Here is a 14,400-nt window from a genome sequence, read left to right on the forward strand (position 1 = left end):
GGATCAGTGATTGTCCCAGTCTGAGGCAGTTGGATTCTGCTTAAAAGAGGTAGAGAGAGAGACCCCCTCAGAGCTCAGCAGCAGGCTGTAGGATTTTGAACATCACTTTCGTGCTGAGTGTTTCAAGTAGCAGAAACCTGATCCCAGTTTCTTCTGAGGCACTGCAATGAATTTAGGCTCTTCTCTCAAAATTTCCCCTCCATTATCTTCTGCCCTGAACACAGTCCACAGTTTGATCTTAGAGCAAGGTGGGTGAGGTTTTGTGGACCAGGAGAGACATTCCTGCTTGCCACACATCTGAGAAATCAGGTGCTTTGGAGGGGGAGGGAGAGGTTAGAGTTCCTGAGGTCTCTACATTTCAGAACAAACATCTGCCTCAAGTATGACCTAAACCTCTGTCAGATACACTTGTGAAGTGTGTCTGAATTTGCAGTGTGAGCCCAGCACATCCCTCTGGCAGGGAGGGATGGTCATGGACAGAAAGCAGTTCCTGTTCCCCATAACAAACATCTAACTGGCATATTAAGGACAAGATTAGGAGTTTTAAATGGAATTGATTCAGAAATACTGATGAACAAACTGGCTGCTGCAGCAGGTAGCCTAACAAAATTGAAACAGCCTTTATAGTAATCTCTATTGGCATTAGGAACTAGCCAGTGACATTTCAAAAGTACTGCCAAAGTAAAGAAGTATGAAGAGGCTGGGGACCAAGACCACAAATTCATAGTAGAAGCATTTAGTATAGTTTAAGATAATGTGTCTTTAGCTTTCAGTTGTATGCAAGCACAGTTATGGATACAAGCAACAGCAGCTCTGATCATATAGGAAAGGGGTGAAGGTAATTTTCCAGCTGATATTTGGAAAATTGAGTGGGATAATGCAATTGATTTTGAAAGGAAGTTTCAATCCTGGTGGACTACTATGGTGAATTTTACCTATGATCCTGTTTCTAATGTGGCCACTGCCTTTGTGCTTACCATACGTAATGCCACTGTTTATGTTATCCATCCCATCATTGCCCTAAGATTAAACCATGAAAAAAACAACACTCTATCCTTCAGAACATAGAGTGTGGGCACGGAAAGATGAATGAAAAGTAGCAGACAGTAAACTTAGAATCCTGCATTACTAGAGAACAAATGGGATTCATTTGTGAAAGCAATACTGTTAGTGCCCAAGATGTGTTTAGACACTGAACAGAGTATTTGCCACTTTGAAATTCATCCAGTCACTGACCAGAAAACTGTGCTCGTATATACTGGAAAGGGGTGTATGCTTGAGAACTGCTTGTGCTGCTGTACAAATTGATAGCAATGATGTTATTCTGTCTAGTAGAAACCATTCTAATCTCTGTGTTTGTAATTTTGTTAAGATTATTGGGTGTGATTTTTCGTATTTGGTACCAGTAACATCCCACCAGCTGATTACAGCCAATTACACAATGTATCACAGACTACCACCTACCCCTATTGGGATGAACCTTACACTGGTTAAACAATTAATTAAGCACCAAGACCTATTAGAAGTCTTGAAAGAAATCCAAGAAAGTGGAAAGAAATCCAACATAGTACAAAGGAGATAACCAGAGTTCTACAAAGAATAAAATAAAATATGGATCATCACTAGTGAGATGTGATCTTTGGGTGGTCACCAATTGCAAATGAAATCTTTAGTAAGTTGTGCCACCCTATTGTAGTTTTACTAATATTAGTTGGGATAAGCTTAGGATTATCTATTACATTGTTAATTTGGAACTGGAGAATACTACAACGAATGGCTGTACTAACCTCTTTATCAAACGTACATAGTGAAGCATTAAAAGACACTTATTGTCATGAAAGTTTTCATTAAGTAAAAGAATTTACTTATTTCCTAGGAAAGGGGGGAATGAGACAGAGTAGGGATCCATCCTGAATTAGGTGAAGTGTCTAACAATGGTGAAAAGTCTGTGAGGCCAAAGCTGAAGGAAAAACTTGTATGCTGAGACAGCAAGGAGACAGAGAAAGAAAAACAGAAAAGACCACGAGGTCAATTTGCCCCGACCTAGAAATTCCTTTGATAAAGAAGAAGTGGTGCTAAATGTTATGCAGGATGAATATGTATGAACTTATTGTGAAACTGTATGCATATGCATTTGGAAGGGGGATAAAAGGGGGTCTGAAATTTTCAGGGGTACGCATGCCTTTTGAGGAGAATTTTCTCCGTGTGCGTCTGGCGTCGTAAATAAACATACCGAGCTTTACAACTTTTATAAAGTTGTGAGGTTTCTTCTTTTCTCCGCAAAACAGTACCCCTCGGGGTATCATGAGATAGGGGACCCCATTTCATAGCTACAGTAGTAATAGAGGTAAGTACATTGCTGGGGATAAATTGGGACCTCCACACAACATGGAGACCCCAGTCAAGTGGACAGGTAGAGAGGATGAATCAGACACTAAAAAGGCAGATCAGTAAAATATGCCAAGAAGCCAAATTGCAGTGGCCCCAGGTTTTGCCAACAGCACTCTTGTGGATTCGGATAAAGCCTAGGAGTGGGATGTCAAGTCAGTCCTTATGAGATATTGTATGGGAAACCATATGAATCTCCTGAGCCTAACCCTAATGTACACGTCACAGGAAAGCAGGAAGTGTATGATTATGTTCTGTCTCTTGGGAAAACTTTAGCTCGGCTCCAGAGTATCCTCATGTGGAATAGACCACTGACTCTCGAGAACCCAGTTCATAACATACATCCAGGATACAAGGTGTACATCAAGAACTGGAACGAGGAACCGCTGAAAGAAAAGTGGAATGGACCCCAACAGGTACTACTGACCACCTTTACAGCAGTCAAAGTAGTTGGTGTGGACCCCTGGATTCACTATACCCGAGTGAAGAAAGTCCATCCTGGATCACAGACTGTATAAGCTCTGGAATGAAAAAAGGCTGCACATAAGATGTGTTTAATTGCTTTCAGAATGCTATCAGTAATTGTGCTAACATTATGGTTATTAATATCTTTGGGATGTGGAATGCAAAATGATCAACTAACCACTCTTCATTCTAGAATGAAGAGAGAGGTACAAACAGAAAAACAGGTGATAAAGGTTTCTAATGCAGTTCGGGCTGAGAATATAATGATTGGATTAGTCAAAGATTTTGCCAAAATGCAAACCACCAGTCGGATAACTGCCTGTCTGCCAATACCAAAGGCAGCAGGAGACCCAGTAAATTGGGGAATCATAACATCAAAACTACCTCAAATACAAAAGAACAAAACAATTAACATGTAAACAGGTACCTGAATTGAGGCAAGTTACAGAAACCACTGTGGTATGGAAATGTGAGGCCAAGGATAGGAAAGATCAGATAGAACCTTGGGACAGTGAGTGGTCTGTGAGTATTCTTCAAAGATTCCAATATATGGCAAACACTCCTTGGTGTATTAAGTGGGAAGGCCCCGAGAATGAAACAGATCCAGCAAAAACGAACACTGCCATTAGTAGCAGAACAAGGGCAGACAAAGTAAGTTGGCAGGCATGTAATAAAACGTACAACTGCACTTCAGATGATGAAGAGATAAAACAGGTGCCACCCCTGGCAATAGCCCTACAATTTCGATGTGCTTGCAGAGGGATCAAACATAAACAAGGCAGAGCGAATTATAGAGTAATTATAGGGTGTACCAGGGTTACAGTCCGAGGTCCAGGACAATTTGTATGAGCAGCAAGTGATGGTACCTGGACAACATATTTGCCTGTAGACGGGAAAGTAAAGGAGATTACTTTAGGCCTCCCAACCTTATGTCCAATTTGGAAAAAGTCCCCATTTAATGGAAAACATGAACTTCTGCAGATAAGAACAAGACAAGCAATCAAAATCCAGATGACACTTGGCAAGAACCCTCTAGTGGAGTGAAATTTGGATGGGCCCTAGAGTCATTGCTTGGTCCTATAGCAAACTATCACAGTAGAGAGATGCTAAACTAACTTACAGGTGAGGTAGATAGACTGGCAAGAGTCACCGGGAAGGATTTAAAGAATTAAATATACAATTACAAGCCACCACAAAAATGACTTTACAAAATCGATTAGCCCTAGATATGTTGTGTTACTCCTGAAAGAGCACGAAGTATGTGGATTCTTAAAGAGACAAGTTGATCATTGCTGCGCTCATATCCCAAATGTAACTGCAGATGTAGACTATGATCAATCAGTTGAAACAAATAGAGCATGAAGCACAAGAAGAGCAAAAGGATTTGGCTACAAGCTGGTTAGGAAAAATCTTTAAAGGATTAGGGTGGAATGTAAATTCATGGATTAAATCTATCATTGAGAATGTAATAAACTTACAAATGGTATTCTTAGCAATTTGGATAGTTTACAGCATCTTAAAGGGAGAGATACAGAAGAAAATGTCCTGGAACCAGAGGATAATAAAGGCACTAACACGAGATCCACGCCCACCATCTTCTGCTTCTCCAGTTCGTAACAGCATCCACGACAACGTTTACATCAACCCTGGAATTGAAGAACCAAGTACGAACTGAGGAATAAAGGACTGTATCAAGAGAAAACATTTACACCTATAGTGAAGTGACAATGCTTTCAAAGGGGGGAGAATGATAGCAGAGCCCTGGAAAAAGTTAAAGATAGAATCTAAAGTGTTAGGCTTTGTGCTTTCCCAGATCAACTGCACCTGCGTAAGCAGTATGATAAATTATATAATTGTTAGATGTGATGATTGTTTAGCAATTAAATGTAATTATTATATAACCATAAGAAGAATAGTGAGAAACTATGCTGAAAATTCAGAGAGGGCTAAATTTATGTATACAATACAACAATATAAGTTTAATAATTAACATGAAAGTTATGTAATGATAGAGTATAAAAACATGATCATTTCGGATGTATGGTCGGAGTCAGATTTGGGTTGAATATACCCCTGAGACCCAGAGCTCTTAATAAAAAGCACTGCATATAATCCCCCGTGATTATGTGTTTTTGAACGCTAACATCCTCACCTCTACCCTTCCTGGACCCCCTGCCTCGCTCTCAATAAACCCTGTTGGATCCTCAGCTGTGTCTGGAGACCTCCTTCGTCTCCTGGTTGATCAAGAGATCAGCTATCTGGGACTGAGCATCAGGTGGGTCGGTAAGGTGGGTCTTTCAGATCGTGAGGAATTTGCTTTGCCTGCACCTGCCCAGGAATTCCCCCGCGGTGAGGAATTGATCATGCAGACAAAAGAGGGAGAAGAAATGCCCTAGGGTCCTCTTCCGCTGCCGCAGCAGCATTACCTGCCGGAAGCCCTTCTGTCAAACCTGGGAACTCAAGCTCGGGCTTCAGTTATAAACCCTGGCCCCACCCCTTCTCCTGGCTCCACCACCAGCCTCCCTTCGGCTGTGGTTGTGCCCCTGCCTCTCTCCTCACCTCTACCCTTCCTGGACCCTCTGCCTCGCCTTCAATAAACCCGGTTGAATCCTCAGCTGTGTTTGGAGACATCCTTCATCTCCTGGTTGGCCAAAAGATCAGTTATCTAGGACTGAGCATCAGATGGGTTGGTAAGGTGCATCCTTCAGGTCCTGAGGAATTTGCTTTGACCACACCTGAGCAGGAATTCCCCTGCGGGGAGGAAATAATCCCGAAGACAAAAGAGGGAGAAGAAATCAGGGTCCTGATGCAGAAAACCCCATCAGGATCGGCTCTAGGTTGAGCTGCTCTGCTTTACAAACGGAAAGGCATTCTTTTGGCAAACAGCTGAAAGGTAGTGATGTCCTTGGTCCCCTTCTGCTGCCGCAGCAGCATTACCTCGAGGAAGCCCTTCTGTCAAACCTGGGAACTCAAGCTTGGGCAGTTCCTTCGTCTCCCTGAAACAGCAGAATGAGAAGAAGCACCTGGAGATGCTGGGTACATCCAGTGTGTCTCTTGTCTTAGGGACAGTGCATTGTGTGCAGAGCTGTACCAAATGCTCCCCCTGAATTTGGTGTCACGGGGCCAATTAGGACTCCCCTGAGCAGTGCTGTGCTCCGAGGCAGCGAGAGAATGCTCTGGGTGTTCCTGCTGCCTCTGACGGTACCTTGGCTGGCTTGGGTTTGCCTCAGCATCCCTCTGTGCTAAAGGCTGAAGCAGGAACTGTTCTGGAATCAGCAGAAGGCTGTGACCTAGCAAATGATCTAGGCAAGTCCATGTATGCTAGTGGCCAAACTGAACAGAATTTTCAGCTTCCTAAATTCTCTGTAGACTCCTGACTTCCAACCAGTCATCAGAGAAAACAAAATTCAAAGAAATAGACTGGATTTGGAGTTTTGTCTTTTTGGTTGAGTTTTTTGTTTTATTTTTTAAGGGGGGGGGGGGTGTTTTTGTGTTGCTTTTCTGGGGATTTTTTGTTGTGTTTGATGGTTTGGGGGGGATTTTTGGTGGAGTTGATTTTTCTCCATCCTGAAAAACCCTTCTGCCCCACATCTTACTGAGTCATTTTTATGACAGTTACCACTACTACATCTGCAGTTTGTTTTCATGAGAATGCTATTTTTTTTGTCGTAAGAGATATTTTGAAAAATATCAGGTTAGATAACAAATAGAAAGCAAGAGGTGTTTTCCATATGCCCTCAAAGATAAAACAGAAACTTTTGAAACAACCTTTATTTAATCTTCCAGTTTTATGTTTATCAAGATGTGTCCAAGAGACACATCCAAGTGGTGTGATCAGATAAAACTGTACTGCAGACATTTCTCTGGAGAGAGCCTCCAGCCCAGCCATGGTATATTCCTCAGATCCATGGCACTTTTCCATACCCAATTCCCGCTCTTTCCATGACTGTTAGGATCCTACCCATTGGGCCAAGCCCTGCTCAGATCAGTCTCTAGGAAAACACATCAAGTCCTTTGTGATTATGCAGCACAATCCAATGAATCTGCCTCTTGCCCGTAACAGCTGCCAGTGCTGTGCTCTCAGATAAGACCTGGCGGGGCTGAGAGCAGAGCCCAGGGGATTCTGTGTCTACCATCACCTGTTGGGACAAAAGGGGCACTGATCCACACCTCAGTGTGACTGATGTCAAAGCCCATCCTGTTGCGTCCTGAATGGGGACAACAGCTTGTATGGGGCTCAGACAGGCTGTGGCTTCTTCCCACTGTTTGTCAGTGCTCGTTCTTGGGCTTTGCCAGCCTTGTTGTGCTAGCTGCCCTGTCCCTGAGGGTTGCTTTGACTGCAGAGGCTGGAGCCTTCCTTAGATGGGAGAGGGGCATCTTTGACCTCAGCCTGCTCATGAACAGGTCAGGGTCCTGATGCAGAAAACCCCATCAGGATCGGCTCTAGGTTGAGCTGCTCTGCTTTACACACGGAAAGGCATTCTTTTGGCAAACAGCTGAAAGGTAGTGATGTCCTTCTCTCCTGGGAATGCATGTCCCTGTGCTTTGTTTCCTGTCAAGCAGAACTCTTCAAAGGACGGTACAAAATCAGTCTCTATGCCAGCCATCTGCACTGCAAGGCAGCCTGTCCTGTTGCTGTTGTGGTGGTTGTTACCCAGCTCAGCACAAATGGCAGAGAGCCCCAGAGAGTGGGGCTGCCTTGTGTATCTCCTGGAAGCTGGCATCTCTGCTTTAAAGTCAGCATCTTGCATTTTGTTTCTCTCAGGGAGAATGGTGAATCAGGAAAATCCCATGAGGATATACACCGAACTGGAACATATTGGCAGCAGCTAAGTCCAACCACAGATACCCCTGCACAGTCACGGGCCAGGTGTTTTTCTGGTGGAAGGTCTATCCAACGTGAAGTTAGGCCAGCTGCAAACATGTTCCAACACTGGGGATAGATGCTCCCATCTCTCAGTGCTGCTCAGAATTTGTGAATATGCTCAGAAGGCACTGTCAGAGACATCTCCATTCTGCCGAGGTGTTCCCTGCATCAAGAACAGGGCTGGGAAGATCTCCTTGTATCTCAAGTGTGAGATGCATGTACCTGTGCTTTGTTTCCTGTCAAGAGAACTCTTCAAACTACTGTATAAAATTAGCTTCTGTGCCAGCCATCTACACTGCAGGGCTGCCTGTCCTGTTGCTATTGTGGTGGTTGTTACCCAGCTGAGCACAAACGGCAGAGAGCCCCAGATAGTGGGGCTGCTTTTTGTATCTCCTGGAAGCTGACATCTGTGCTTTAAATCAGCATCTTGCATTTTGTTTCCCTCTGAGAAAATAATATAGAAGGAAAATCCCATCATGAAATTCACTGAACTGGAAGATACTGGCAGTGGGTGAGCCAGCTCTTTCTCTCAATGACACAGTGTTCTGCCAATACTCCCCATTCCCCTGGAGAAGGAATCTTTGAGAGTGTTTGGTTTTTTTCTGTTGTGATGAACTCACATTTTTTTCCCCTCCTTTTCCTATTTTCCTGTTTTCTCTTGTTGGGCCTGCAAGGACTGCTGTTGTAGTGTGCTTCTAAGTTTTTTGTAATATTCCCTCATGTTATGTATTGTTCCCCCCCCCCCCATTCTGTGTAAGATGCTTCTGCCCTCCTTAAGTTTCCCGCCAGTAGTCACTTCCAGTTATGTTGCTATGGGTACCCCTGCCCCTGGTTGGTGTCAATTACCTATGTTATGTAATTTCTCCTCCCTCTTACTCCCTTTTAGGTAAATTTTTCCTCCTCCCTGTGCCCAGTCAATCACCCCCCTGCCTCCCAGTCTTCCAGAACCTTCATCTTACTGGGGGCCGTGGTTGGCTGAGGTCCCGGGGCCCCTCCTTTAATTTGTATTTATTGGCTTCACTATGTTGTCTGTTATGTTAAGCTCATCCCCCAACCTTCCCTAATTGGTTAGTTGTAAACCCCTCCCTTGGTTTCCACCTCCCTTTATAACCTTTGTTCCCCCACTGTCTTTTGTCATTCCCTGCTGGTCCCTGGCCCTCCATGTCAGATTGCCAGAGGCATTAAACCTATTTGGACCCCAGGAAGTGTCCGACTCTTATTTCTTCAACCAACATCGCAGCTTTCCCCAAGACTTTGTCCCTGCAGGCACAGCCCAAGGCCACTGACGCCGAGGGGTGCCTGAAGCAGTCAGCCCCAGGGCCCTGCCACCGGGGACTGACTCCCCCCAACTGCAGTGGGCTGTTGGCCGCCCTCTCGCTAGCCAGACACCAGGTCTAAGGCCACGGACAGCTGCAGTTCTGGTGCCCAACGTGGGCCCCCCCCCGCTTGGCTCGGACCCCGCGGACAAGGTCATTGGACCTTTGGACGCCGGACTACCCCTGGTTGTAGCAGGCTCCGTTTTAGGAGCGGCGCTCCCAGGGGATTCGGAGCTGGAACTCCTCCCACCCAAGGAGAGCTCCACGGTTGAAGACCTGCCTACCTTGGATTTTATTTGCAGCGCCACCGGATTGGTAAGCCCCTGCTTTGGGGTGTCTTCCCTCCTGCCCTTTTAACCTCCCCTAGGAGCCAGCCTCTGCTTTGAGGACTGCTCCCAACCCTTTTCCCCTGGGATTGTCCCTTGGGAACAATCCCTACCCCTCGTTTTTTGTTTTCTCTTCCCTAGGAACTTAAGTCGTGCCCTGTCTCGGGGACCGCTTACCCTAGAGTTATGCCCTGTCTTGGGGACCGCTGCTAGGGGACAGTTCCTAAAACCCACAAATCCTATTCCCACTGTTCTGTCCCTAGGGGTTTATGCCTGCTTTGGGACCGACCTCCTATACAGGCAGTGGCGCGGGAGCCGGTGGTGCGTGCGTTAGTGTTTTAGTTTTCCTTTGCTCCGGGTGGGCAGTTTTATAACACCTGAGTTGTGCTCTTTCTCTTTCCTCTTTCTCTCTTTTCGTAACGCGATGGGTGCGCGCCAGAGCACGACTCAAAAAAGAGTCTATTACCAGGTTAAGAGTTTGTTGATTGGGGGAGGTTTTGATCCCCCTAAAGTTGAGTTGAAGAAGTAAATGGATCTTTTCTCAGTTTCCCGACTCTTCCCCAGAGCACGTTAAGGACCCAGTATATTGGAAAGCTGTTGTCGCCAAATTAGATCAGGCGGTCAGCTCTGGAGAAGCGAGACTTTATCCAGCTGCCGATTGGGCTGGTAAAGTCTTGATTTTGCTATCTCCGCCTGGGGAGCTGAGAAAAAATCCATCTACTTCAATTTGAACCCCCGTTGCCCCAGTTCTCGTAACCCTACCCCGTCTTCCTCACCCCGTGTCCGTCGGTCTGAGCCATTGAGAGGAGTTCTTAAGGCCAACACGACGCAGGGGCTCCATCCTCCCCCTGCCTCCCCTCGACCAGCTCGGCCTTTCCCTCCGAAAGAAGGACTCCGAGGAGATCCTGGCAAGACTCCCCGGAGCACACTTTCCTATCCCTCTTTCCAACCCCCCAAGTCCCCAGTTGCGATTCCCAAAGTTGTAAGATTTGATGTCTCTACTCAAGATGGCTCCTATGGAGCACACGATGGAGGCAACCACGTGGCTCTTCCCGCCTCTACCCCTTCTCAATCTCTTTCCCGAAACCCATTTTATTCCCAGTCCAACCCTTTCCTACCCAATGATCCATCCCCTTTTCCCTTGCCTCCGCCCTTTGTCCCTCCCAGTGCTCCACCTCCACCAAACCCCGCCTCTATCCCGCCTCCCTACTCCGCTCCGCATCCTGACTCCACCTTGGGAGCGGAGAAAGTCCTGTCGCCGCCTCCTGTTCCGCCCCGCCCAAGCCAGTGTCCCTCCCAGGTGCCAAGCCCCGCCTCTGCCTCCCTCAATTCCGGTTCCCACGCTCCCCCCTCCGGTTCCCACACCTCGTGTTCCAGCGGGGGGGGAGGTGGGTGTGGACGACCTGAAGCCGGGGCGTGCGCCTGTATTTGAGGCCACCCCGATCATGTACCACCTGAGCAGGGAGGAGAGTTCTCATGCTCAATGGGTGCCTATAGCACAGGACCGGATCAAGGAACTATGTAAGGCCCAGAGAGAGTATTCCGGGTGTGAAGGTCCGCCCGACATGAACAGGTGACGAATGATTTTTGGGTGCAAAAATAACCAACAAAGGCACAGGGGTTTACAGTAGCAAATCAACAAGATGGAATTTATTGATAATAACTACAGCTAAATATGCATTGGTTAGAGGATCCAGGGAAGAGAAGGATAGGATAAGGAAAAAGGAAGGAAAGAAGGTTAGGGAATGGGGTATAGCTACCAAGACGTGATGCCTTCGGGGTCCCGCCGCCGATGCTCGCTGGTACACGTCTTGGGGAGACTCCGAGAGGCAGTCGAACCGAACCCCAGATATACTGTTCTTGGTTGGGGGAAGGGTGGCCGAAATTATGTTTTCATGGAGGGCAAAAGTCCATTGTTTTCATGGCCGAATGCTCCCAGGTACGTCTGCTCTGGGCAGGTTCTCCCCCTTCCCTGAGTTGGGAGGGGGTACAGTCCCAGTCTCTGGAGGGAGGTGTCCAGGGGGGTGCCATGGGGGTGCCAATAGGGTGCCAGAGGGGTTCTTGGTACTTTGATGAGGGGATTCACATCTCTGTTGGTCCGTCACGGTGGTTGAAGACAGGCAAGAGGGGTCCTCTCTTGGAGCTGGGGGGGGAGACCACCCCAGAGCTCAGTCCAGCCAGGCCTGAAGTTTGGAAGAAAGTCCAGTCCCATTGTTCAGAACAGGGCAGCATGCCCCTTCGATACAGCATGGCATGTTCTGCAGACACCATCTGCAAACACACTAAATACGCATGAGACTTTCTTTCCCAACTGGCTCAACAGTTCTTAACCCTTCAGTGGTCCTTTTCTCATGACAATTGTGAGGCAAAAACTGAAGGATTTTTGGATGGACTTCCACACCCGGGAATCTGAGTATTTCCAGCGGCTCCTCTGTTCGGTCCTTGCACTGGGAGATCTGATCCCGGCTGACCTGAGGACGCTCTTCTCTAGCCTTTTAGGCCCTATGGAGTATAGGGCCTGGGCAGTCAAGTGGGGGAAGGAGGTCACTGGAGTTCTCCCAGTCCTCTGGGAGAACCAGGCGACCTCACATGACACAGAGGGCCAGGTGGTGTCTACCGACCATCTTGTGGGCACCGGGGTGTGGGCCAATGGGGCAGTGCAGGCAACGGTGCTCTTCCCGGCCCAGATCGGAGAGTCTTGCAAGGCTGCAGAGCGAGCTTTTCTTAAACTACCCTCTGTAATATCCCAGCAGGAGGAAGAAGTAGTTCGGCAGGGCCTCAAGAGCCTTACCTTATTTTCATAGAAAGGCTCTACCAGTTTGTTGAGGCTCAGGTTCCAGATGAAAGAGAGAGAGAAGCGGTCTTAAAGCAGATGGCCTACTTGAACGTAAATTCGGCGTGCAAGCAGGCCATACGATCTCTCCCCCGGAGCCCTCGACCGACCGTGGAACAAATGATGGAGATCACTGCTAGGAAGGTTCCCTTGCCGAATGCACAAGACCAGAAACCAAAACCGAGAAGTTGTTCTGTGGCCTTCGCAGCTTTCCCCTGCGAGGAGGGCACTGACGTCAACGCAGCAGCTGCAGGTTCGCTGACACCCGGATCGAGCCAGAGGAATCCAGCTACACACCCGTGCCATCTCTGCGGCAAAACAGAACATTGGATGCCGGAGTGCCCATTGAGGGAGGAGTTCCTGCAATATAGGAAAAAAGACTGCCTTGCTTCCAAGCAGGGAACTTCTGGACAAAAAAACCAAAGAAACAGCACAGCCCCTCCCTGTGCAAAGACATAAATGAGGTGGGCAAGTTAACACCCAGTGGGGAGGGAGGGACCGAAGGAATCCCGCCACATGCCTCTACTGAGCAAGACCTAAACTACACGGACTTGACATATTGTTGGTTACACTAGTTGTTGGTTACAGCCACAGCTTGTACCAGCCACCACCTCTTCGTTTTCTCCTTTCAGGCTGCAGCGGACCTGATCCATCTCTCTAAAGGACAGTGACTTCCACCTGGTGTCTGCCGACATTCAACATCCCGGCACCTGGAGAAGACTTGGACGTAGCAGGTGGATCATTGCTGGGGACACCAAAAATACACCTTTAGACCTTCGTATCATCCCGGGAATGGTCAACTACCGACTGGGACAGATTTGCTTTAGGGCTGTACTGTGTTCGGCCCCCCCTTTTCCTCCCCAAGGGCCAAGTCATTGCCCAGGCCATCCTGGTGCCAGAGGAGGTTCAGGACTCACAGTCAACCAAGGGGTCCTCGCCTCCAACAGTGGCCTGGGCACAGGTCGTGGGGAGGGAAAAGCCCAGGTTGACCTGTCAACTGTCCCTGGGCAAAGATAACAAGATAGTAAGGGGATTACTGGACACGGGAGCAGATGTGACGATCATCCCCTCCAGGGATTGGCCGTCATATTGGGATTTGCAAAACGCAGCTGGTCACATCCAGGGTGTAGAAACAACACCCTGAAACTCGCAAAACAATCTAACAGCATTGTGCAAATTACGGGGCCGGACAGGCAATTGGCTTCAGTACGCCCATTCGTTTTAGATTACACTGAGCCCCTGTGGGGGAGGGACCTGCTAGCCCAATGGGGAGCCAGAATTGACCTTCCAAAGGCTCCCTAGGTTTTTAGGGCGGTGGCCATTGAGGAGCGCCCTACCTGGAAGCTGGATTGGCAGTCTGATGAGCCAGTACGGGTAGTGCAGTGGCCACTTAATAAACAAAAATTGAAGGCGCTCAACGAGCTCGTCCAGGAGCAGTTACTTAAGGGCAACCTGGTGGAGGCCATGTCACCTTGGAACTCCCCAGTGTTTGTCATTAAGAAGCCCAATAAGGATTAGTGGCGGCTCCTGACCGACCTCCGCCAAATTAATGATTTGATAATTGACATGGGATGCCATCCCCAGCAATGCTCCCCCAAAACTGGAATTTGGCCATTATTCATATAAAAGACTGTTTCTTCCAAATTCCCCTACATCCTGATGATGCCCCGTGTTTTGCATTCACGGTTCCCTTCATCAACCGTGAATCCCCAGCCAAGCGCTACCACTGGCGTGTTCTTCCACAGGGCATTGTTGTAGTGTGTTCGGTTAGTTTATTTAATTGCTCCCCCATTTTATGTATCATATCTCCCCCCTTTTCTGTAAAATGGTTCTGCCCTCCCCAGTTTTCCCGCCACAGCTCTCCTTGCAGTTTGTTTCTATGGTTACCCCTGCCCTCGGTTAGTGTCAGTCAGTTAAGTTATATAATTTCTCCTTCCTTATCCCTCCTTATATGTAAACTTTTCCTCCTCCCTGGGCCCAGTCAATCACCCCCCACTCCTCCTAGTCTTCGAGAACCTTCTTCTCTCTGGGGGTTGTGGTTGGCTGTGGTCCCGGGGCCCCTCCCTTACTTTGTATTTACTGGATGTTGTTGCATGCCTATTATGTTAAGTTCCTCCCCATACCTTTCCCCATTGGTTTGCTGTGGATCCCTCCCTTATCCACCCCCTCTCTTTAAAACCCTGCTTCTCCCTCCCCTCTGGGTCG

The 14,400-nt window shown here is 47.7% G+C and overlaps 1 protein-coding gene across 1 annotated transcript in view; it reads left to right on the forward strand.

The window, feature by feature from the left end:
- The window catches only part of LOC135460133 (serine/threonine-protein kinase PAK 3-like), a 58,871-nt gene extending 45,158 nt beyond the window's left edge, over positions 1-13,713 (forward strand). The window contains exons 13-15 of the mRNA XM_064736804.1: positions 9,102-9,351; positions 13,061-13,219; positions 13,498-13,713. Coding sequence (XP_064592874.1) covers positions 9,102-9,351; positions 13,061-13,219; positions 13,498-13,713 — 625 coding nt within the window. The remainder of the gene's footprint in view (positions 1-9,101; positions 9,352-13,060; positions 13,220-13,497) is intronic.
- Positions 13,714-14,400: the final 687 nt, after the last annotated feature.

This window comes from Zonotrichia leucophrys, chromosome Z (genome assembly GCF_028769735.1).
Source record: "Zonotrichia leucophrys gambelii isolate GWCS_2022_RI chromosome Z, RI_Zleu_2.0, whole genome shotgun sequence".
In the NCBI taxonomy this organism is placed as follows: Eukaryota; Metazoa; Chordata; class Aves; order Passeriformes; family Passerellidae; genus Zonotrichia; species Zonotrichia leucophrys.